The sequence below is a fragment of the Rana temporaria genome, chromosome 4 (assembly GCF_905171775.1).
Source record: "Rana temporaria chromosome 4, aRanTem1.1, whole genome shotgun sequence".
Lineage (NCBI taxonomy): Eukaryota > Metazoa > Chordata > Amphibia > Anura > Ranidae > Rana > Rana temporaria.
The window spans coordinates 293,441,576-293,467,291 of NC_053492.1; the positions used below are offsets into that span (position 1 = coordinate 293,441,576).

The 25,716-nt window shown below is 40.9% G+C and overlaps 1 protein-coding gene across 13 annotated transcripts in view; it reads left to right on the plus strand.

Annotated features, from left to right (window-relative positions):
• EYA4 (EYA transcriptional coactivator and phosphatase 4) overlaps positions 1–25,716 on the plus strand; it is a 377,003-nt gene that overhangs the window by 301,921 nt on the left and 49,366 nt on the right. For all 13 annotated transcript variants that reach the window (XM_040350451.1, XM_040350452.1, XM_040350455.1 and 10 more), the window contains one exon: positions 18,241–18,377. In XM_040350451.1, the coding sequence (XP_040206385.1) occupies positions 18,241–18,377 (137 nt within the window). The remainder of the gene's footprint in view (positions 1–18,240; positions 18,378–25,716) is intronic.

The window sequence follows — 25,716 nt, forward strand, 5'->3', positions numbered from 1 at the left end:
GCAGCCTAGATTCAATCCATCTATGGCCGGCTTTACTATGGCCGGCTTTACTGTAATGCCTGCACTGACTGTTATCAATTACATGGTTCTTAGTTACCTCTCAGGGCTAAATTACAAAGCCCTTCTATGTCACAGTGAATACGAGAAGGGTGGGGTTCTGTGGTCCTACCTTGCTTTTGTTGTCGTGATATGTAAAGGTCTGGGGATTAAGGTTAAAAAATCGGACTTGCCTGTGAATAGGCTTTCATGGGTCATGTCAAAGTTATTCACATCAAACTACAGTAAATTTAATTTGAATCCTATATCAAAATCAAGAATATAAAAATTTTAGTTCAATATATTCTTGCTTGCAATTCCAGTTTCACATAGGAATGCGGTAGTACACTGCAGCAAAAAAAAACAAAAAAAAACTGGGCCCTGGGCATCACATACTAGCCCATTATAACAGACTTACCTAAAAATGAAGCCCCCCAGTGGCGAGCTGTCAACGCTGTAGGTCTTCCTTCCTGGTACGTGGGCTTTGGCTGTATAAATAGCTGAGCCGTGGAGTTAAAGCCACGGCACAGATTTCTGAATGTCTATTCAGAACCAAGTGCACATGCGCTGGTGACGTCACTGGCTGCTTCTAAAGTAAATATCTTCTAAACGGTGCACGTATCATAGGCCTACCCATAGGTATATAGGTAAAGATCAACACAGGGGCCCGGATTCAGAAAGGAGATACGACGGCGTATCTCCGGATACGCCGTCGTATCTCTGAGTGCGGGCCGTCGTATCTATGCGACTGATTCAGAGAATCAGTTACGCATAGATTTCCCTAAGATCCGACCGGCGTAAGTGTCTTACACCGTCGTATCTTAGGCTGCATATTTACGCTGGCTGCTAGGTGGCGCTTCCGTATAGTTACTCAATGAATATGCTAATTAGGTAGATACGCCGATTCAGAAACGTATGTCCGGCCGGCGCATTTTTTTACGTTGTTTACGTTAGGCTTTTTCCGGTGTAAAGTTACCCCTGCTATATGAGGCATAGCTAATGTTAAGTATGGACGTCGTTCCTGCATCAAGTTTTTAAAATTTTACATCGTTTGCGTAAGTCGTTCGTGAATAGGGCTGTACGTAAGTTACGTTCACATCTAAAGCAATGACGACTTGCGGCGTAATTTCGAGCATGCGCACTGGGGTTTTTTCACGAACGGCACATGCGCCGTTCGTAAAAAACGGCAAATACGCGGGGTCACAGTTAATATACATAAAACACGCCCACATCATCCCCATTTGAATTAGGTGGGCTTACGCCGGACCAAATTCGTTACACCGCCGTAACTAAGGGCGCAAGTTGTTTCTGCATACGGAACTTGCGCCCTAAGTTACGGCGGCGTACCGTATCTGCAATACGTTACGCCCGCCCATAGATAGACCATTCTATCTGAATCCGGGCCAGGGAGTTTACTCCCTTATTGCTGACACTCGTAGATATTCTATGACATAAACATAACCAAAGCCATTGCATACCCATTGTCCACTACCCACAAGACATCCAGGGACTTCCCTCATGGGAAGAAAGCATGATCTTTAGGCTTAGTAATGTTAATTTATCATTTTTAGTTCCAGTGTTAGTACAGTGACGGGCTTGGTGCTGTTGGTCATAGAACATCAATGTTCATAGGATTCTAGCTTACATATACATTGTTGGCACCCCAGAATTTTTTCCAGAAAATCAAGTATTTCTCACAGAAAAGTATTGCAGTAACACATATTTTGCTATACACATATGTATTCCCTTTGTGTGTATTGGAACAAAACAAAAAAAGGAAGGGAAAAAAAGCAAATTGGACATAATGTCACACAAAACTCCAAAAATGGTCTGGTCAAAATTGTTGCCACCCTTTCAAAATTGTGGATGAATAAGATTGTTTCAAGCATGTGATGCTCCTTTAAACTCACATGGGGCAAATAACAGGTGTGGGCAATATACAAATCACACCTTAAAGCAGATAAAAAGGAGAGAAGTTCACTTAGGCCTCGTACACATGATAGGTTAGAGGACAACGGTCTGATGGACCGTTTTCATCGGTCCAAACTGATCGTGTGTGGGCCCCATAGGTTATTTAACCATCGGTTAAAAAAAAGCCAACTTGCTTTAAATTTAACCGATGGATTCCTAACCGATGGGAAAAAAAAAAAAACGATCGTTAGTAGACACAACCATCGGTTAAAAATCCACACATGCTCAGAATCAAGTCGATGCATGCTTGGAAGCATTGAACTTCTTCTTTTTTCTGCACGTCGTTGTGTTTTACGTCACCGCGTTCTGACACAATCGTTTTTTTAACCGATAGTATGTAGGCGCGACGGACCATCAGTCAGCTTCATCGGTTAACCGATGAAAACGGCCCATCGGTCCGTTCTCATCGGATGGACTGATCGTGTGTACACGGCATGAGTTTTTGCATTGTGTGTCTGTGTATGGACAACAGAAAGAGGAGAGTCTGAGGACTTGAGAACCAAAATTGTCGAAAAATATCAACAACCTCAAGGTTACAAGTCCATCTTCAGAGATCTAGATTTGCCTTTTGTCCACAATGCGCAACATTATCAAGAAGTTTTCAACCCATGGTACTGTAGCTAATCTCTCTGGGCGTGGACGGAAGAGAAAAATTGATGAAAGGTTGCAACGCAGGATAGTCTGGATAGTGGATAAACAGCCCCAAACAAGTTCCAAAGAAATTCAAGCTGTCCTGCAGGCTCAGGGAGCATCAGTGTCAGCACGAACTATCCGTCAAAATTTAAATGAAATGAAACGCTATGGCAGGAGACCGAGGAGGACCCCACTGCTGACAGAGACATAAAAAAGCAAGACTAGAGTTTGCCAAAATGTACATGAATAAGCCAAAATCCTTCTGGGAAAACGTCTTGTGGACAGATGAGACCACGATAGAGCTTTTTGGTAAAACACATCATTCTACTGTTTACCGAAAATGGAATGAGGCCTACAAAGAAAAGAACACAGTATCTACAGTGAAATATGGTGGAGGTTCAATTATGTTTTGGGGTTGTTTTGCTGCCTCTGGCACTGGGTGCCTTGAATATGTGCAAGGCATCATGAAATCTGAGTATTACCAAAGGATTTTGGGTCGCACTGTAGAGCCCAGTGTCAGAAAGCTGGGTTTGTGTCTGAGATCTTGGGTCTTCCAGCAGGACAATGACCCCAAACATACATCAAAAAACACCCACAAATGGATGGCAACAAAGGGCATGAGAGTTCTAAAGTGGCCAGCAATGAGTCTAGATCTAAATCACATTGAACACCTGTGGAGAGATCTTAAAATTGCTGTTGGGAAAAGGCGCCCTTTCAATAAGAGAGACCTGGAGCAGTTTGCAAAGGAAGAGTGGTCCAAAATTCCAGGTGAGAGGTGTAAGAAGCTTATTGATGGTTATAGGAAGTGACTGATTTCAGTTATTTTTTCCAAAGGGTGTGCAACCAAATATTAAGTTATGGGTGCCAAGAATTTTGACCAGCCCATTTTTGGAGTTTTGTGTGACATTGTGTTCAATTTGCTTTTTTTCCTCCCTTTTTTTGTTTTGTTTTAATACACACAAGGGGAATCAACACGTGTATAGCAAAACTTGTGTTACTGCAATACTTTTCTGTGAGAACTACTTGATTTTCTGTAAAAAATTCTGGGGTGCCAACAATTTCAGCCATGACTGTAAGTGTTAAAGCAATAAAATATTTTTGTAGTCATGTACTTTCATAGCAGTTTGTCTCCATGTGATATGTATGGCTGTATTACGAGCCCTTATTAGAGACATGTCAAAATGGGTCACTTGGCACAGAATTCTGGCACCTGTCAAGCAATCTGAGGCCAGTATAGGTGAACAGAGCTAAATGGCTCATTACAAGAGGGTACATCAGCTTCTCTTTGTGAATTTACAACAGTGTAAATGAGTGCTATGTCATAACTAATTCCTCAAGCTGGGCGAGTGCTGAAAGATCATCACAATACTGGACCACAGCAACAGGTGGTGGATATAGTTCTTCCATTGCCTGTGTAATACAGACAGTTAACATTAGTTTAATTCTGTTTGTAAAATATGTACAATGTGAAAATACGGCAAGAGAACTATATACAGAATGTATCATTTTCTCCTACAATGTTGCTTGTTCTGGCTGCTTTGCTTGTACTGTTTATGAGATTCAATCACCCCAGAGTACATTTTCCTTTGCAAGTAAAACATGTGCACATTGTTTTTTCCTTGTTGGACTTTTCCATAGAAATGTTTCTGCCTGCATAAATAATTTTTACTTTATTTTCATGGGAAGGTTCTGTTAAATCCAGTGGTCTGCAATGCTTTGCTAAGCATTATCACAACAGAAATGGTACAGAACAGCTGCCTGTGCTATAGTGCCCTTTTGGCTTGTAACAATTTGATTTTTTTCCAGCAGCCCAAGAAGCAGATGTGGTAAAGTGTGATCAGTATAAGTTTGAAAACTATAAAAAAAAATGATGCCAGAAGTGGTCAAAGGGACTGTAAAAATCTCAGAGTCTTGATTATAGGAGAGGAAATGGATTTATAGACAGCTGGGGAAATGCAAAAATAGGAGATTCTGCCATTCAGAAAAACACAAAGGTTATTGTAAATTTCTGAAGTCAGTGGGTATGTGCTTTCCGAACAAAAACCTATTAAATATACATATGAATGCATAGCTCCTGGTTCTTTTGTACTCCTATATATGAGTAAGGATTTTCTAATTTTTCCCACATGCCATTTAAAATGTGAAATTGGGATTTGCATGAAACAACGTCATGTTTGTGTTTAAATAGGATGCTGTGCAGTGTTTCCCTCAAACTCACTAAAGGCACATTTAAAGTCCACAGCGCTGTTGTAAAACAGTACTGTGCGGCAGAACAGGGCCAGAACTGCAGTTTGTTATGGGAAAAAACATGCATAAATAATGGGATCCTGTAAATTATTCCTAGGGTATGGTAAATGTACATTTGCAGGGTGTAGTGTCTGGTGTATTTTGATTAGCACATAGAAACATCATATAACATTTTATTTATAAAGTGGTCACATGCAGCTATGTGAAAAATTGTGCTTTTAAAGTTTGAAAAGATTTAGCACACCATATATCTAAAATAAAAAAAAATAAAAAATTACTACAAAATGTACTAAAGTGTGTTATGGTATAGATAATATTATGGCAGTGTTAGATATTATCTGTGTAACACTGGTATTTATTAATCCCTGCACATTACAAACCATGTTACTGTATATACTGAGCAAGACAAACTACTATTTTTTTGATCTTGTAAATAGAGGTAGTTATCAAAAAAGATAATCTGAGTACATAATCTGAGTACATAATACTTAGGTTATGATTAGGTTGAATATTTGTCTATTAACCTATAACCTATGAGGCCCCGTACACACGACCAGTTTCCTCGGCAGAATTCAGCTTCCGACCGAGTTTCTGGCTGAATTCTGCCGAGAAATCCGGCCGTGTGTACACTTTCGGCCGAGGAAGCCGACGAGGACCTCGGCGAGGAAATAGAGAACATGTTCTCTATTTCCTCGTTGTTCTATGGGAGCTCTCGGCCCGCCGAGCTCCTCGGCGGCTTCAGGGCTGAACTGGCCGAGGAACTCGATGTGTTTGGCACGTCGAGTTCCTCGGCCGTGTGTACGGAGCCTGACAATTGCGTGGTCATGCAACACTGTACCCAAATGACATTTTGTATTGTTTTTTAAACAGATAGAGCTTTCTTTTGGTAATATTTAACCACTGATGGGCACTGATATGCTACTCAGATGGGCACTGATATTCTGCACTGATGTGCACTGATATGCTGCACTGATGGACACTGACTGGCACTAAGGGCTGCAATCATAGGCGTGCACACAGTGTGTGCCAGGTGTGCCAATCGTTAGAGCGAGAGCAATAATTCTAGCCCTAGACCTCCTCTGTAACTCAAATAAAATGCAACCTGTAGAATTTTTTAAACGTTGCCTATGGAGATTTAAATGTATAGGCAAAAGTTTGGGTATCAATTTACTTGGCGTAACATTATCTTTCGCAATATAAAAAGAAATTGGGCTAACTTTACTGTTGTCTTATTTTTTTATTCAAAAAAGTTAATTTTTTTCCCAAAAAAGTGCGCTTGTAAGACAAAAAGTATTGCAATGACCGCCATTGTATTCTCTGGGGTGTTAGGAAAAAAATGTATAATGTTTCTAAGTAATTTTCAAGCAAAAATCCTGTTTTTAACTTGTAAACACCGAGTCTGAAAAACAGGCTTGGTCCTTAAAGCGGAGCTCCACCCTAAAGTGGAACTTCCGCTCATCGGAACCCTCCCCCCTCTGGTGTCACATTTGACACCGTTCAGGGAGGAGGGGGGTGCAGATACCTGTCTAAAGACAGGTATTTGCACCCACTTCCGGCCACACAGTCTGCGGGTAGACTGCGGGCAGGCCGTCAGATCCTGCCCCCCCCCCCCCATTGTGTTCTGGGGAACACAGCTCCCAGAACACAGCGGGAACCAGTCAGCACGGCGCATGCACCGTAGGGAATCGGGCAGTAAAGCCAGAGCGCTTAACTTCCTGGTTCCCTCACTGAGGATGGCGGTGGGGGCAGCAGAGTGACGAGCGATCGCTCGTCCTCTGCTGCGGACGTCGCTGGACTCCAGGACAGGTAAGTGTGCTGATATTAAAAGTCAGCAGCTGCAGTATTTTCGGCGGACATCCACTTTAAGTGGTTAAAGCTCTTGTACTGCTAGTTTGGAAAGCAAAAAAAAACGTTATTTATTTGTTTACTTTTTAACCACCTTCCGACCTCCCGCCACAGTTATACTGCAGCAAGGTGGCTCAGCTGCGCAAATTGCTGTAGGTGTTGTTTGCTACAACAGGGTCTTGTATTTGGTGGCTTGATATGATTTGTTTTTTACACGCAATGTATTTTTAAAATATTATCAGATTATGAAATCAACATATACGTTTTTGATAATAATTAATGGTGCCTTAAAAGTCCATGTGTGTAGTCACTTGCATAGCCGACATCAGTACACCAGGACTGATCAATTTTTTAAATACACACTATATTGTCAAAAGTATTGGGACACCTGCCTTTACACGCACGAGAACTTTAATGGCATCCCAGTCTTAGTCCGTAGGGTTCAATATTGAGTTGGCCCACCCATTGCAGCTTTAACATCTTCAACTGTTCTGGGAAGGCTGTCCACAAGGTTTAGGAGTGTGTCTATGGGAATGTTTGACCATTTGACCATTCTTCCAGAAGTGCATTTGTGAGGTCAGGCACTTACGTTGGACGAGAAGGCCTGGCTTGCAGTCTCCGCTCTAACTCTTCCCAAAGGTGGTCTTTCAGATTGAAGTCAGGAATCTGTGTGGGCCTATCAAGTTCCTCCACCCCAAACTCGCTCATCCATGTCTTTATGGACCTTGCTTTGTGCACTGGTGTGCAGTCATGTTGGAACAGGAAGGGAGTATCCCCAATCTGTTCCCACAAAGTTGAGAGCATGACATTGTCCAAAATGTCTTGGTATGCTGATGCCTTAAGAGTTCCCTTCACTGGAACTAAGAAGTCAAGCCCAACCCCTGAAAAACAACCCAACAATACCCCCCCCCCCCACCCCACCAAATGATTTGAACCAGTCCTAAACCTTGTGGACAGCCTTCCCAGAAGAGAGGCTGAAGAGTTGAAGCTGATATGGCTGCAAGGGGGGACTCAATATTAAACCCTACGGACAAAGACTGGGATGCCATTAAAGTTAATGTGCGTGTAAAGGCAGGTGTCCTAATACTTTTGACAACATAGTGTATATACCATAATTTGTAGAAGCTATAACTTCCATACAAACCAAAATACAATTATTGAGATATTTTATTGTTTTCCAAAGACATATAGCAGAATACATTTTATGAAGAAATTAGATTTTATTGCATATGTTTTATAACAGAAAGTAGAACATTTCTAGATCCACAGCCACTCATCTTAAATGAATATCCTTTTTTTCCAATTTGGAGAATCAAGGATCTTCTTTAAGGCCCATTTCACACAGCCGGTTTGTTGTGGCTTCCGGATTCCTTCAGCAAGACTCTGCAGAATCTTGCTGAAGGATTGACTGGGTTATGCGATTAGCATTGGCCAATCAGCCCATTTAAACTAATGGCGGGCTGACATCTGCCGCTGTTGATAGCATGTATCCGCACACAGACTGATTAGCTGCGATTCCGAGAGTGCAGCTGCATCAGTGTTGCCAACCTATCAGATTGGAATTTACTGACACCACACCCAAATTTTACGGGCACAGCCAAGTTTTTACTGACATTTCCAAAAGTTATAAAATTACAGTTTTAAGTGCAAGTTGGAGTATTTAGGCTACAAACAAATGCAATATGCAATTAGGGTCCATAATAAGGCAAAAAACATATTTTTTATTTTATTTTCGAATATAGTAAGTAAGTGGCTCAGGGACAGGAGACAGGGGGGCAAGAAATTAGAATGGGTGCACACACACACACATGACACTGACAGCAGTGTGCAGCAGCACAGATGATGATGGGACCTCCCTGACATGACATGTGACAGTGACAGTCTCTTTCCAAGCCAAGTGGTCCCTCCAGTCCACTCCAGTCTAAACAGCACTGACAGTCCCAGTCTGCCTTGCTCCCATACCCCAGACCCGCACACAAGGCTCTGGCCGCTACGGCTTCACTCCATTGCACCATGACATCACATGACATGCTAAGGCACCACCTCCACCAGAGCCACCCGATCACACTGTAGCAGGCACTCGGATGGTGTCAGCCGGCTCCGGGCCAAGTCGAGTGTCACCTTTTAATGGCAGGAGAAAATGACCTGTTTTTTACTGGCTGCCAGAAAAATACTGGTTGGCAACACTGGACTGCGTCCAGGCACGGACATCTGTCCCAGAATCGCAGCTAATCACTCTGTGTGTGCTTATATACAATCAGCAGTGGGCTAAGAAGCTGATGCTAATTGCATAGCCTGGTCATTCCTGCAGCAAAAATCTGCAGATTCTTGCCACAGGAATCTGGAAGCCGCAACAGACTGGCCGTGTGAAAGGGGCCTAATGCCCTGTACACGCAATCGGAATTTCCGATGGATCGGATATTCCGACCGTGTGTGGGCCCAATCGGACTCTTTTCATCAGAGTTTAGAAATAGAACATGTTTTATTCGATGGAAAAAAATTCCTATCAGAAAATTCTATCGTCTGTGTGGAACTCTGACGGAGAAAAAACCCACGCATGCTCAGAATCAAGTCGACGCATGCTCGGATGCATTGAACTTCATTTTTCTCGGCTTGTCGTAGTCTTTTACATCACCGCGTTTTGGACGGTCGGAATTTGGTCTGACATTGTGTATGCAAGACAGCTTGAACGGAATTCCGACGGAAAATTCCATCAGATTTTATCCCATCAGAAATTCCGATCGAGTGTACAAGGCATAACACTCCTGCTTATCTTTAGCTATGCACGTTACAGACATATAATATTTATTTTTCCAAGTGCTAGAGCTGACATTAGCTACAATGTAATGCAATGAGATGACTGAAGTTGGTTGTATTACTTGTACAGCACCATGTGAATATCATCTGTTTTAAGGAGAGAAAGAAATAGAATGAATATCACAGCCACACTTATATGCGTTCAATTTTAATAGAATAAACTGATGTAAAGCCCAAATGTTAATGTTTTCACACACACGCACACATATATATCTATGTATACAAGGAATATCAGCCAAATGTGGTAGTAGATGTCACATACATAAAGTGAGATATGAAAGAGGCTAAATATTAAAGGTGCAAGCTGCAATAATTTACAGCATATGTCAAGTACATGGGTTCAGTGACTCATCCTAACAATATCTGGACCTTTCTGTTTTAAACCTTGTTTGGCTTTATCTTTGTAAAGGGACAAGAATATATTGAAACATGTCTACAAATGAAATATAGCAGTGTTACTAGCAATGTTTCCGCTTTACAAATAGATTTTCCAATTTCCTGATATATTCTTTAATAATCTAATGATAAAAGTTGCTAATGCCTGCAGCGTTTACTTATTGTTTATTTCAACCTTCTCCGCAGCTGCCCCCCCCCCCCCCCATCAGGGAGGTTGGCAGGTAAAATGAACCAGACATGCTATGGAGCAGAAGAGTTGATACTCCTAGTCTTAAGTTTTTTAAGTAACTTTTAAAGCTTCGGAACATCTCATATGAAATAGGAATGGAAGGGTATAAAAACCCAAACCCAGACAAATTCAGATTCAGATTTATTACATGATGAAGGGCTTGCTAATACCTTGTCAGGTGCTATTAGGATACATTTGAGCATTATGATCAATTCACTAGTTGTTTGGGAAAAAGGTTGTTCAGCAAATGGGCACTGATAAAGAATTATCTGAGAACCGTGATGACCCATGAAAAGTTAAGGCTGGCCATACATTATACAATTTTCCATTAGATTTTCCAAAACCATATAATATGAGGTCAAACGTAAACTCTTTCAACTTATATGCAATCAGAAAGGCCTTTGCATTACAATGTTGAAGGTAAATCTAAAGGAACTTAAATAAGAAACTTGTATAAAGTATGGCCAGCTTAATGTAATATTAAAGGCTCCAATAAAAAAAATGTCATACTTCTTTGTGTAATGGTTTTGCACAGAGCAGCCCTGATCCTCCTCCTCTTGGGTCCCCGCTGATGCCCCTGGCTCCTCCTTCCCACGAGTGCCCGATAGCAAGCCGCTTGCCATGGGGGCAATCATGTGTGCTCACTCCCGAGGCCTGTTCTGTGTCTCCATAAGACACACAAAACATGACTCACCCCCCAACCAGCAATGGTCCCTCCTCACTGACTGTAATTGACTGGCTCCCGCTGCTGTGTCTCAGCCAATGAGGAGGCAGGGCTCTGGGAAAGCAGCAGCTCTTGTGCGCATTGCTGGATGAAGATCAGGCCCAGGTATGTATTAGGGGGGCTGCAGGTAGGTAAAAAAACATCAGTCAATGTTAATAGGGGATTGCCTCCCAACGCTCTATTGTGTTTTCCTGACAGGGGGACACAAGGAGTCCTCCCAGCCAGCAGAACATAATGATTACTGCTAGTGGCTATAGCCACCGGCAGTGACCGCATGAAAAACTCCAACAGGCATCTATTCTGATGGATCGACTTTGATACAACCATTAGTGGATAAAATCTTGGCCAGCCCCTGATTTTTCAGATTCTAAGTACAGGAAGAAGGACTTTTTTAAATAGTGTAGTATGATGCATAACTGTGATGTATGACTTGTCAGTTCCAATTACCGGTGTAATGTATATTCTTACAGTGAAAAAAATAGAGAAAACTAAATCAGACAACTGTCTTCTTCGGATCTAACTTATATATTTTTTTAGAACAAATGATGTTTATCATTCATTATGCTTAACTTTTTTATTTGCAATATAATTTAATTTCTATGTTGAGGGGCCCCCGGAACTGGAAGTGCCCAGTGCCCCCAAGATCTAAATCCGGCCCACAGCATGCCCCCAACAGGCAAGTTACTGAAGCTCAGTTCCAGAACTTGTTCCAGCACTACTGGACTCCAGGATTCAGCCTTGATTTGCTGGAATACTGGGATTTAAATAAAATCTCTGGATGGTCTCAGCAAATTTTGGGACTGTTGGGAGGTATGCTTATGTGAGGGGAACTTGTTCCAAAATCCTATGCATAGTGACATTATTAGGTGATAACAGGTGGCATTAAAGTTATGCAAAGTTATATCAGCAATGTGTCAAATTCTGTAATTTACAGTAATCCAGGGCAAGAACTGTATATTATCTACACTCTGCTACAAGTCATAGTACAAGCATATCCTCAGGCGCTTGTAAATATTGTGTGCTGCATACTGACGCAGCGATCACTTGTCAGCAAACCGGCAAATGTCTGGTTCATTTCTTCCCCTCTCCTCACACTGATCGGTACAGTGTTGAGGAGAGGATGGAGCTGGTGCAGCAGCTCTTGTAGGCTGGATCTGAAGTGCCCACAGCACTGATCTGTGCCCATCCATGGCTCATCTATCCTCATTCTGGCTCCTCCATCCCCATCTATGGCTCATCCATCCTCATTCTGGCTCATCTATCCCCATCCATGGCTCATCCAGCCTTATTTTGGCTTATCCATCCCCATCCATGGCTCATCAATCGCCATCCATGGATCATCCATCCTCATTCTGGCTTATCCATCCCCATCCATGGCTCATCCATCCTCATTCTGGCTCATTTATGCTCATCCATGGCTCATCCATCCCCATCCATGGCTCAATAAATGATAAGTTCCAATGCGCTACTGTGAGTAAACAAAATGTGAAGAAATAGTGTATATATTGTACCTGGGGCAGCTATATCTAAAGTGTTCACATGACACAAAAAGGGAAAAACAAGTAAAAAAGGGGGTGATAAGCGCTCCAGGTATGTGATAAATCACAAACAAGGTGTAAAGTATATGAATGAATCACAATCAAAGAAAGGAATAGTGACCAAACTCAAGATATGCAGTGCGTGCTAAATAACAATAGTCTGGAAGTGGGTGTTAGGGTACTGTGAAACCACTAGGGCATATCCAGTCCCCTAAGAGTCTAAAAAATAACACTTGTGCACAATGTAGATATATATAATATATAAAAAATAAAAGTGGAGATAAAATATGTAATAACAACAATAATAGTGATGATCAAACAGTCTATAGATGGAGATGGTAGGGTGTTCTCATAAATGGATAACTGTATGAAAGCAGCAGTTTTAAAATCCTCATTAGTGTTGTAGTACCCTTACCATGAAGGTGCTATATGTGCGCATATAGTGATAACCCTCTGGATTTCCGATCACCTTTCTCCTGGGGTCGTTTCAATGACGGTTGTTCCAGCTACTGTATACCATAAGATTTATTGGAGGCGTGTGTGTAGTGGCAGCCCTCTGAATCTCCGATCTCCTTTCTCCTGAGGTCACTCGGTTCAGGTGAGTTCTGGCTGCTGTATACCTCCAAAGCAGTCCAAGTAATGTTGGTCCAATAGGAGCAATGGGGCGGGGAAAAAGAAAATTGCCTCCAATAGTGTAGTAAGTTTGGAAAATCCAAGGATGTTTATTGTAATAAAAAAAAATTATCAGGTAAAAAAGCAAGTAGCGCTACAAGCGCTTAACAGTAAAAGACAGCGTTTGTATGACAGTGCAGACGTGGCGTTTTAAAATTACCGCCTTGCGTCCTATGGCCTCCGGCTTGTACGGGTGTATTCCTCGGTCTCGACTTTCAGTTCCCTACGGCGTTACATCACGTACCTCGTGACTTCATCAGGGGATACTGATACCCCTGATGAAGTCACGAGGTACGTGATGTAACGCCGTAGGGAACTGAAAGTCGAGACCGAGGAATACACCCGTACAAGCCGGAGGCCATAGGACGCAAGGCGGTAATTTTAAAACGCCACGTCTGCACTGTCATACAAACGCTGTCTTTTACTGTTAAGCGCTTGTAGCGCTACTTGCTTTTTTACCTGATAATTTTTTTTATTACAATAAACATCCTTGGATTTTCCAAACTTACTACACTATTGGAGGCAATTTTCTTTTTCCCCGCCCCATTGCTCCTATTGGACCAACATTACTTGGACTGCTTTGGAGGTATACAGCAGCCAGAACTCACCTGAACCGAGTGACCTCAGGAGAAAGGAGATCAGAGATTCAGAGGGCTGCCACTACACACACGCCTCCAATAAATCTTATGGTATACAGTAGCTGGAACAACCGTCATTGAAACGACCCCAGGAGAAAGGTGATCGGAAATCCAGAGGGTTATCACTATATGCGCACATATAGCACCTTCATGGTAAGGGTACTACAACACTAATGAGGATTTTAAAACTGCTGCTTTCATACAGTTATCCATTTATGAGAACACCCTACCATCTCCATCTATAGACTGTTTGATCATCACTATTATTGTTGTTATTACATATTTTATCTCCACTTTTATTTTTTATATATTATATATATCTACATTGTGCACAAGTGTTATTTTTTAGACTCTTAGGGGACTGGATATGCCCTAGTGGTTTCACAGTACCCTAACACCCACTTCCAGACTATTGTTATTTAGCACGCACTGCATATCTTGAGTTTGGTCACTATTCCTTTCTTTGATTGTGATTCATTCATATACTTTACACCTTGTTTGTGATTTATCACATACCTGGAGCGCTTATCACCCCCTTTTTTACTTGTTTTGCCCATCCATGGCTCATTCATGCTCATCCATGTCCCATCCATGCCACATTAGTGCTTATCTGTGCCTCATCCATGCCACATCAGTGCTCATCCATGCCACATAAGTGCTCATCCGTGCCTCATCCATGTCACATCAGTGCTCATACATGCCACATCAGTGCTCATCCATGCCACATTATTGCTCATCCATCTCACATCAGTGCTCATCCATGCCACATCAATAATAATCGGTGCCACATCCATGTCACATCAGTGCTTATCTGTGCCACATCAGTGCTTATCCGTGCCACATCAGTGCTTATCCGTGCCACATCAGTGCTCATCCGTGCCACAGCCATGCCACATCAGTGCTCATCCATGCCACATCAGTGATCATTTGTACCCCATCCATGCCACATCAGTGATCATCTATGCCACATCAGTGCTCATCCATGCCACATCAGTACTCATCCATGCCAAATCCATGCCACATCAGTGCTCAACCATGCCACATCCATGCCACTTCAGTACTCATCCGTGACACATTAGTACTCATCTGTGCCATGTCCAAGCCACATCAGTGCTCATCCATGCCACATCAGTTCTCCTTCGTGCCACATCAGTGCCACATCCATGCCACCTCAGTGCTCATCTATGCCACTACAGTGCCCATCATTGCCACTACAGTACCTCACAACAGTGTAGTAGGTAGACAAATTAGATTTGAAATGTATGCCCCTAGAACACCTGATGGTGCTCCCTGCATGTTGGGCCTTTGTATATGGCCAGGCTGTGTAAAAGTCTCACACACGTGGTATCGCCAGATTCAGGAGGAGTAGCAGAATGTATTTTGGGGTGTCATTTTTGCTATGTACATGCTATGTGTTAGAAATATCCTATATATGGACAACTTTGTGCAAAAAAATGCATAATTGATACAATTGATACTTTGAGTACATGCATTCGTGGCCCTAGACAAAGCCTCCAAATAGGAATTTGCCCTCTAACTTTAGATGAATAATCACAGGTGCCTCAAGAGCTGAGTAATGAGGATCCCATGCAATGTCCTTCCAGCAAAATTTCCCCTACAATCTCCTGGGCATTCTTTTAAATAGCATATTTCCTATGAAGATGCTGTACACAGGAAGGCATCTTCTTGATTCTCTAGTCATCAACACTGGCCAGCCTAAATTCCTAAGGCTCAGACCCCAGACAAAACTCCCTGTAGTAAATTCTTCCCAGGCAGCATCCTTTGAGGGAAGAACTTATGGACTCATATTCTCTCCAGGTGAAGCCTGGGAGGCTAGGGCCTTTTTCTAGATCAGGGATGTCAAACTCAATTTCATTGTGGGCCGCATCAGCATTATGATTGCCCTCAAAAAGACCGGTTGTATCTGTAAGATTAGATGTCCAGCGCATCCCCTCCTTTACATTAGATGTCAAGAGCCACCCCACCATCAGAAGTTGAGTCCCCCACTCTCCCTTACATCACAGTGCACCCCCCTTTCCTTATGCTGCTGCTGGGAAGAAGCTGAATGCATTGCTTGAAAGCATAAAGTAAAGGTCTGTAAAGGTCTGGAGTAGGACCAGAGGAGGGCTGGAGTTCTCCTGCAGCTGCAGGAGAGGCGCGAGGGCCATATGAAATTGCCTGGAGGGCCAGATTCGGCCTGCGGGCCTTGTGTTTGACACCTGTGTTCTAGATGGTCTCTCTAAATATTTATAACCCAATACACTCTATCTACTGGAGAAGCAGATAGAAGCAATGCCCTTGGGCTTAGGAGCAGTCTAATAAACGCACATAAAATAAACAAAGCTCAGGTAGAGGTCCAGTTTAACTTTTGCTTCCAAGCCCTATATCTTTCAGGTTTCATACACAACTTTGCTGGATGCACAAGAATATCCAATATCTGTGGCTTCCAGTTGCAAGTGCAACTTTTAAATGTTCTCCATGTGTGAGGGAGTAGCCGTGCGAAGCAAATAAATAACATTTAAACAAATTGGGATCTGCATAATAAAATGCACATAATATACCGTGGTAAGAGTGTGCAAAGCAAGAGAATATTTTCTAAAGACTTGGATGTAGCAAATATTTCTGTTCAATACAAGCTATCAAATTTGCTCTGTAGTGCTCTGTAGTTATTGTGCACTGGTACCGGGTGCCCCCTTTTGCCACCCACGTATATGAAATCAAAGTTATGCCTCTTAGAATAAATAATTTGTATCATGCCACAGAGTTTGGATACAAGAAGATATAGAGCTGCCACATCCTATGGATTAGTTAGAAAGAATAAAATAGGGACTTATGGACTTTTTAGGCACAGTTATCAGACAATTGTATCAAGAAATAGTTTATTTAGAAAACATCTAGAAAAATACATAGGCCCGGATTCACAAAGCACTTACGCCGGCGTATCTCCAGATACGCCGCGTAAGTGTAACTATGCGCCATCGTATCTATGCGCGGTGCCCATAAACTGAAATACGCCTGAAAATAGGCTTTGTCCGACCGACGTAACTTTCCTATCATGGGCGCATATTTACGCTGGGCGCATTTGCCACTCCCATAGATTTTCTATGCACATATGCAAATGAAGGAGATACGCCGATTCACGAACGTAGTTGCGCCCGGCGCATAATATACGCGGTTTGCGTAAGTCGTACGTCCGGCGTAAAGTTATTCCCCATATAGGAGGCACAACTCATGCAAAGGTATGGACCAGGGAACACACGTCGTCGTATCTTTTGTCGTTTACGTAGTACGTGAATAGGGCTTGGCGTAGGTTACATTCACGTCATAGGCAGTGATCCGTCGTATCTTAGGGAGTAGTTCCGACGTGATTCTGCGCATGCGCACTGGGATACGTCCACGGGACGGCGCATGCGCCGTACATTATTCGTATCTTTATGACGCTCAATCCATCATTTGCATGGGGTCACGCCTCATTAGCATGTGAATCCGGGCCATAGACTCTTTAAAAACCCAACATTAGAAAAACATGCAAATGTGCAAATATTATCAATGATACCGCTCCTGTGTAACAACCACAATTCTGACAAGGAAACTTTGGAAGGTACAATGACATCAATCCATAATAGGAGAGGAGTCCAAGTGAGTAGTTGAAAAACAGGGTGAATGGTGAGACGATGTTGACAAGATTAAATCAAAAAGCTTGACATGTTACGCGTGCAGACACGCTTCCTCAGGAGCATTTACAAATTTAATGCATGATGTGGGATATATAATGAAAATAAACCAAATAAAACCAACACCCTGATAAAAGTATCAGGGAGGGGAATGAGGAGTTGGCAAACAGGGGTAGTAGATATTGTATAAATTTCAAAACAGGTAATAAAGCAAGTAATAAAGCAAGATATAGATGAACGCTATGGTAGGCGATGATACTATGGGTACACAAGCCGTATAATAAGGGCAATGGTTCATAAAGGGATATGAAAAATTTAGCCCTAGAGCGTTCTCATAAAGCTCAACCAAAACAATACTGGCATGATAAGGTAGGCAAGAGATGTCTAGTAACCAAGGCCTGGAAAAATGAGACCCCTCATAGAAAACAACTCATCTGATCAGAGTCCGCCCTGAACGGCGGCTGAAAGTTATGCCTCTGCTTGCAGGTATCAGGAATATACAAAGATGCATGAAAAAATCTGTAGTTATTTATCACGTTTTTTCTGTTTTAATTGAATATAGAGAGATTGTTGTAGTTCGTATAACTGGTAAAATAATGAAAAGTATTCTTGTATCAATCTGAAGATATCAGTCACTGTTAACATTTTAAACTCAAACCAATTTAATAACACCTCTTCAATATAAACATGAATACTTAAAGGCAATCAAGATTTATAATGTTGAAGTTAAACATGGTGACTTACTATTAGTGTTGTGGAGATTTAGCTGGTAACACCCAGTATATTAAGATCTTTTTCTAATTTATGCTTATATTTTCAGGGGATTTTGACACAGTACAGAGTCCCTCAACACCTATCAAAGACCTTGACGACAGGACGTGTAGAAGTGCTGGGTCAAAGTCACGAGGAAGAGGCAGAAAAAATAATCCTTCACCCCCTCCTGACAGCGATTTGGAGGTAAGAACTCATTTATTAGCACATTGGAATGTCCCTTGTGAAGCTGCAGCTAGCTGCTCTGTTTGAACAGAGGTGTGTACAAAGGCCTGTCAAGCAACTGTCCCTGATTAGTTATTTCAGTCTGTATTCGGTGTATTTACTCTCTGGCTCAAGAATAATGGCTAGCTTATTTTTTAGTTGTAAACTATTTATTTTTATAGACTGTTGTAGCCAACATTTAAGAAATTCCAGTTTATTTTCAGCTATGAAGACTCAGAACTGGCTATTTTCCCAGGGTCTATTGAATATGGATTTACACGTGCAATTGAGTAGTTTGGTGTTAAGGTTTAAGAGCTGTTCCAAAATGCCAAAACAACTTGAGTGTTTTCACTTAACCATGGGATATTCTTTGAAAATGGCTCAGTTATTCCTGGTATGCATTTATATTTTTATAATGAACTGAATGAAGGAATTGTCCTTTATGTACACCTATTTTTAGTCAATGCTATTTGGAATTGCTAGTACCTAAATGTTATATTTTAAGAAAATATTGCGTTTTGAATGAATATGTATATAATATGTCTCTCCTAGGAGTACTGTAATAGGAAGTTTGAATGTAGTGTGGAACTTCACTTAAAAGACGCCTTTATTAAATATTATAAACTGGCTTACTTACACCACTTGACCTCCTAGTCTATTCTACACCCTCCTAATCAGTCAGAGATTGAGGGGATCTGTATTATAGCCACTAATCCTAATTCTCTCCAATTATCAACCACCACTTCCATACATTTTCTATGCCTTATAGCTCACACTAGGGCCATTTGAATGCATTGCAAATCTAGGTTTCATCTGACCTCACAAATGATATTGCTCCTATACAAGCCATCATTACCTTCCATCCAACACCATAGCACAGCGCTTACTGGATAATTCCCTCTTTCAATTCAAGGTCATTATTTAAAAGAACCCTAGAACTCTTCTTTCTTTTCAGGAAATGGACACCCTTATAGTCTCTGTTTTTTGCAGTTTTTTCTGCCATCAGCAGTGGCTCAGATATTTCATGAGGAGGTTGGGATCCTCAACCCCAGAAATTCTCCCTTGTTTCCTTGGCCATTATCTCAGCCTGTTTAACAAGTTTGTTTTGCACACTCTCAGTATTAGTGGTGAACTATCAGTAATCAAAGACATAGCCACACCTATGTGTACCTTACAATGCTTACTGCTGGAACACATATTCCTGACATTTACCGTATTTATCGGTGTATAACACGCACAGGCGTATAACACGGACCCTAACTTTAAGAGGGAAGGTTCAGGGAAAACACTTTCCACAGCAGCCTGCGTATAACACACAGGCACAGTTTACCCTCTACTTTCAGGGTAAAAAAGTGAGTGTTTTACGCCAATAAATACAGTACTTACTTATGCAAAATGGCATCGTTTTCTGTTTTTAAAGCGGGGGTTCACCCAAATTTTTTTTTTTAACATTACATTCAGCAGAGTTGTGAGAATGACATTAGGCTGTTTTTTTTTTATTTCCTTGCCGTACATACCGTTTTATCTATATTTTCAGCGTGGTATGTAATCTGCGGGACTGGGCATTCCTAATTGATTGACATGCTTCTGACCGGCGCATACAGCGCGTTACGGGTTGCCGAAAGAAGCCGAACATCCTAATGTCATTCTCACAACTCGGCTGAATGTAATGTTAAACATTTTATTTTGGGTGAACCCCCACTTTAACAACTTGATTGCAAATGTTATGTACCAATGGTACCATTGTTCATTATCCTTGAATTGTGCATTATCATTGAAATGTAATATTGTCATACATTTTTAACAATTGTATTATTTGTCACTGATTTAAAAAAAAAAATAAAAATAAAAAAATAAACATTTAATGAGAGAAATAGGGAGGCTATCAACAAAAATTGTTGGCTTTCTGGCTTTTTCATGCAGTCATGCATGCATGCATCCAGTGGAGCCAAAGCTAAGTCGAAACTCCTGATCTGCATATTTATTCCAGGTCAGTAACTCAAAGTACTGAAGCCAGTGAATCGGCACGAGCACCAAGCAACTAATAGATGGAGAGATCAGCAATGGCATCCTCCATATTTCTGCCCTCTCAGGTTCATTTTAAAAAGGAATCAGTCATCTTTATTTTTATATTTTTTATGATTTGACCTTTTTTTTCTGAATACTTCATAACTAATTTAAACCCATTTGCAGCTCAGGTTATACAGAGTTTTGCATAAAAATATTGTGAGTGCATTTTCAAAATGTATCAAAAATGTTTCACAAAAAAATTATACTTCAAATATGTCAAATACAATATATATATATATATATATATATATATATATATATATATATATATATATATATATATATATATATATATATATATATATATATATATATTAAAATGCTTTCAGATGCATGGTTTCCTTTAAAAGAGAACTCAGCTTCAGCATGTACAACCTCAGTTCCAAAAACGTTGATATACTGTGTAATATCTGCATAAAAACAGAATGCAATGATTTGCACATATTTTTATAAGCCCTTATTTTCATTCGAAATAGAAAACATATCAAATGTTTAAACTGATAAAATATAAAATTTTATGAAAAAAATAAGGTCAATTTGACATTGATAGTAGCAACATGTCTCAAACAAAGTTGAGATTTACTCTGAAAACTTCAAACCCCCCCCCCCCCCCCCATCCATGTCCCTGCTGCATTTAGCTGGTCCCATGCTGCCCTCCCACCTTCTCCATGCAGCGTAATTTTCTGAAGTTTTCTTGGTATTAGTGTGTTCTACAAAATGACATCAGAATGCTGCTTCTCATTTTACTGTCCAGTTACAGACTGGGGGTGAGAAGGACCTGTCATTGTTATTTAAAGTGGTTGTAAATCCAAGCAGAAAAACAAAAACAAAAAAACTGCAAGACAAAGCCATAATGAGCTAGTATGCAATGCATACTAGCTCATTTTGATATACTTACCCCTTAAATCGAAGCCCCCACAGTGGTCCCAGCACACCGCTTTGGCATGTCTCCCGGAGTAACTTCCGGTATTGGGGGCTCTGGCACTGTGATTGGCCAGAGCCATGATGACGTCACGTTTTTGGAGCCGCCGGTAACTACTCACCAGCGAAACAGCACGTACGAGCTGTCTCTTCAGTGCACATGCCCCAATGACATTGGCACATGCGTATACAGTGATCACCTGTATAGTTTTGTTTAGGAGAAATTCACGGTAGCTACAGGTAAGCCTTATTATAGGCTTACATGTAGTCAAAAGTGATTGTAAAGGGTTTACAACGACTTTAACTGTAGTAGAGATAAATCAGGTGCGGTGTGAGAGAGAGTTCTTTAAATTTAAGGACTGAATTGCAAATCGTTTAGAAGTTAGAATGCTCCCATGTATGTATTTAGTTTATGTAGCTGTTTGTCTGGAGTTCACATTTAATGGAAACCATTAATGAAAGAAATATGCTGACCGTTTGTGTCCAACGTTGTGAGTCAGTAACTTGAAACATGAATACATAAAGGAGTTTTCACTTTATTTGTCCAAGTCAGTGACTCAGAAGAACTTGAAGCCAGAGGGTCAGCATGACAGCCTGGCTAGTAGCATTTTAACAAAATCAGCAACAGTAACTTATATACAGAATTTCTCTGATGATGTGTTACCTTTAATTGCAGAATTAAATACTATTACCGTATTTGCCGGAGTATAAGACGACTGGGCGTATAAGACGACCCCCTATTTTTCCAGTGAAAACTTAGGTTTTGGGCTATACTCGCCGTATAAGACTACCCCCTTCCGAGGCAACACCATTTAAAAAAAACATCAGAAACATAAAAAAAAAACACATCAGAAACACAAAAAAAAACAAAAAAAAACATCAGAAACAAAAAAAAAACATCAGAAGCATTAAATAAAAAAAAAAAACATCAGACTTAACATCAGATTTTATTAAAATACTGTAATTTATTACTTATTACTTACTGGTAAACTTTTGATGGGGCTTTTAAATAAATTACCTTTGTTATTACAGTATAAAGATGTTTTTGTTACTGTTCCAAGAAACCCACTCCAGGTCTTTATCACCTTCCTAAATCTGCTTTAAACGGTTGCAGTCTTATCACAAGTACATTACTGGTACAGTACAGTAGTGCCAGGCAATAGTAACACTGCAGAATACAGTGTGCACCGCTGAGCCAATTACGGCAGGTAATGCATTTTATTAATCTGTTGATAAATGCAAAGCCTGCTCGGATTGGCAGAGGCTTTGACATCATCAGCCTGCGCCGCTCCAATCCGAGCAGGCTTAGCAAGCTCTGTTTTCAGCATAGTGCATCGCCCGCCGGGATTGGCTGAGCGGCGCATACTGTATACAACAGTATTACCGAGCACCCGGCGGGCTTCAGATCCATCTGGCAGTCGTATCTGCACCCGGAATCCATCTGTACCCGGCGTATAAGACGACCCCCGCTCTCTGGCAGTATAATTAAGGAGTAATAGGTCGTATTATACGCCGGAAAATACGGTAACTCATATTGCATAATTGACTCTAAATTAACCTGACCTAACTATGATAAATTGTATAGAGTTGGTACAAAATAAGTAAAGGACAAATATTTGCTTAATTATTATCATTATTACAATATGTAAATTAATGAGGCCCAGTTTTGCATGTTGTTCATAGAAGACTATTTTAACAAACTATACATTTATTCCAAGCCTTTCTGTGAATGAAGTAACAAAAGTGAACTAACTGGTATGTAAACGGGAGCACAGTGCTGTATCTCATGCAACTGTATGACTTACTGTTAATGTACTTGGAGGCAATGGGCTGCCAAAAGCCATAATATGATTTGGTTAACACAAAAAGCATCAAGGGAAAAGATCCATACATTATCCATTAGAGAAAACTAGACAAACCCATCCTTTGCCTGTTTAAAGCAAACACAAAACTGGCATATCTAATTTTGGGAATTGTAAATTGAATCAAGATGGTAAATAAGGATTTTCAGGCAAATGTGTCACATATATATATATATATATATATATATATATATATATATATATATATATATATATATATATATATATATATATATATATATTGACAATAAATCTTTATCTAAGTCGCAATAATAAATATTTTCTATTCATATGTTTATGTCCTATCAAAACAAACTTCACCGGACCTAAGAAGATGATTTGTAGCTCTTCTTAAGGCCTGTATGTTCATGAATCCACAGTGATACAAAATGACTGCACATTCATAATATATACTGTAATACTGTTGCTACTTTGCCTGAAAATATGTTTTCTGAAGAGGTCACGGCAAGCTTAGAGCTAGAAATGTAAAATTATTTGCCAACCGCAGCAAATGATCTACATAAATCTCTTGTTATTAGCAACGTTTCTGTTGGTATGTCCACTATAAAAAAAAAAAAACAATAAACAAAAATGTTGTTCATGGAAGAACACCTCAGAGGAAACCATTACTACAATAAATAAATAAAAATCTAAAAATTTTAAAAAGCTGGGATTTTCTGTGGTTGACAGAGACAAAAGATGGATAAGTAATATCTTCTCTTTCAACCCCAGAAAATCCCAGCGATTTTAAAATTTTAGATTTTTAATCACATCAAAACCAAGCCATTAGGTCAACTTTGCTTGCAACTTCACCCTAACCAAATAGGGTGAAGACAACATTGTGGTTATGGTTAGATAAGTTTTAGATAAGTTAATTAGATGGTTTTGGTAAAGAAGAGAAAAACCTGCAGGAAAACTGATAGTGTGTATGGGGCTTTAGAGTTGATACTGAAATCTGTATGTCCCTGGTTGAGTCAGAATTTAACTTTTATTTTTGGTTCCTCTGATTCTCAAAACAATGGAGGGAAAAGAACCAAAAACTGCTCCAAAGGGTGTTTCTGTCTTAATTCCATTGACTTCAATTTCTGGTTCAGAAATGTCAAATTGTAAAGGTTGACACAAAAAAGTTCAGCTTAACCACAATTGATCAAAGTTATCAGAAATTCCCTCATCTCTAGTGCTCAGTTCAGTATACACTTTCTGACTTTCTGAGTTTATCAGGCCATAGAAAACTAGTTCAGCTTATTGTGTTTCACACCAATGCACAAATCAGGTATTTAAAAGGATTTTACCACTTAAAAGGAAAACTCTTGACCAGATGAAATGTAAATCTCAGCCAACAAATGTCATACATCCTGGCATTTTAAGTGGTGAAAGAGGAACACTTGAGGTGGTTATATGCTAAAGCAAACACTATTTTTAACACTGTGATCCCTAAAATAGTATTGGAACCCAACATGGTCTATGTACTAAAGCAGATGCATTCTTAGACGGCCAGTAAACCTCAACAGTAAATTCTTAAGGAATGTCTATCTTCTCTAGGCTCACACTTATAAAAGGACATGTTTGCTTAACGAAGTGAACACTTAAGGGTTTATTTATGAATGTTTTCACTAGGTGTGCGCATCTTCAATGGTCTCATGATTTTATTTGATTACGATTATCCTGTCCACAATTCGATTCGATTTCACGATGCATCACGATTACTGCGCAAGTGCGCATGGGTAAAAAATTTGTATCCAAAAATTCAAGCAGTCGAAAAAACAACATTTTTCTCCAGTGGCAGAGGGATGGCTGGGTTCAGAGGCAGAGGGATGGCTGGGTTCAGAGGCAGAGGGATAACTGGGATTAGAGGCATGGCTTAGATTAGAGGCATGGATGGGATCAGAGGCAGAGGGATGGCTGGGATCAGAGGCATGGATGAGATCAGAGGCATGGATGGGATCAGAGGCAGAGGGATGGTGGGATCAGACAGATGGATGGTGGGATCGGAGGTAGAGGGATCAGGCAGAGGGGTGGTGGGATCAGGCAGACAGATGGTGGGATCAGAGGCAAAGGGATCAGGAAGAGGGATGGTGGGATCAGGCAGACAGATGGTGGGATCAGAGGCAGAGGGATCAGGCAGAGGGGTGGTGGGATCAGGCAGACAGATGGTGAGATCAGAGGCAAAGGGATCAGGAAGAGGGGTGGTGGGATCAGGCAGACATATGGTGGGATCAGAGGTAGAGGGATCAAGCAGAGGGGTGGTGGGATCAGGCAGACAGATGATGGGATCAGGCAGAGGGGGGTTGGTAGTGGAGGGCTTGGATCAGTGACACTGGCACTCAGGGTACAGGCATACATAGTAGAAAACACACTGCTGCTGGGAGGACAGGATTGATGGAATCCGCAGTTCACTGCTGCTGGCTGCTCTCCTCTCAGCTGACATCAGTGGAGGATTTGCAGTCACATGAGAGCGGAGGGATAGT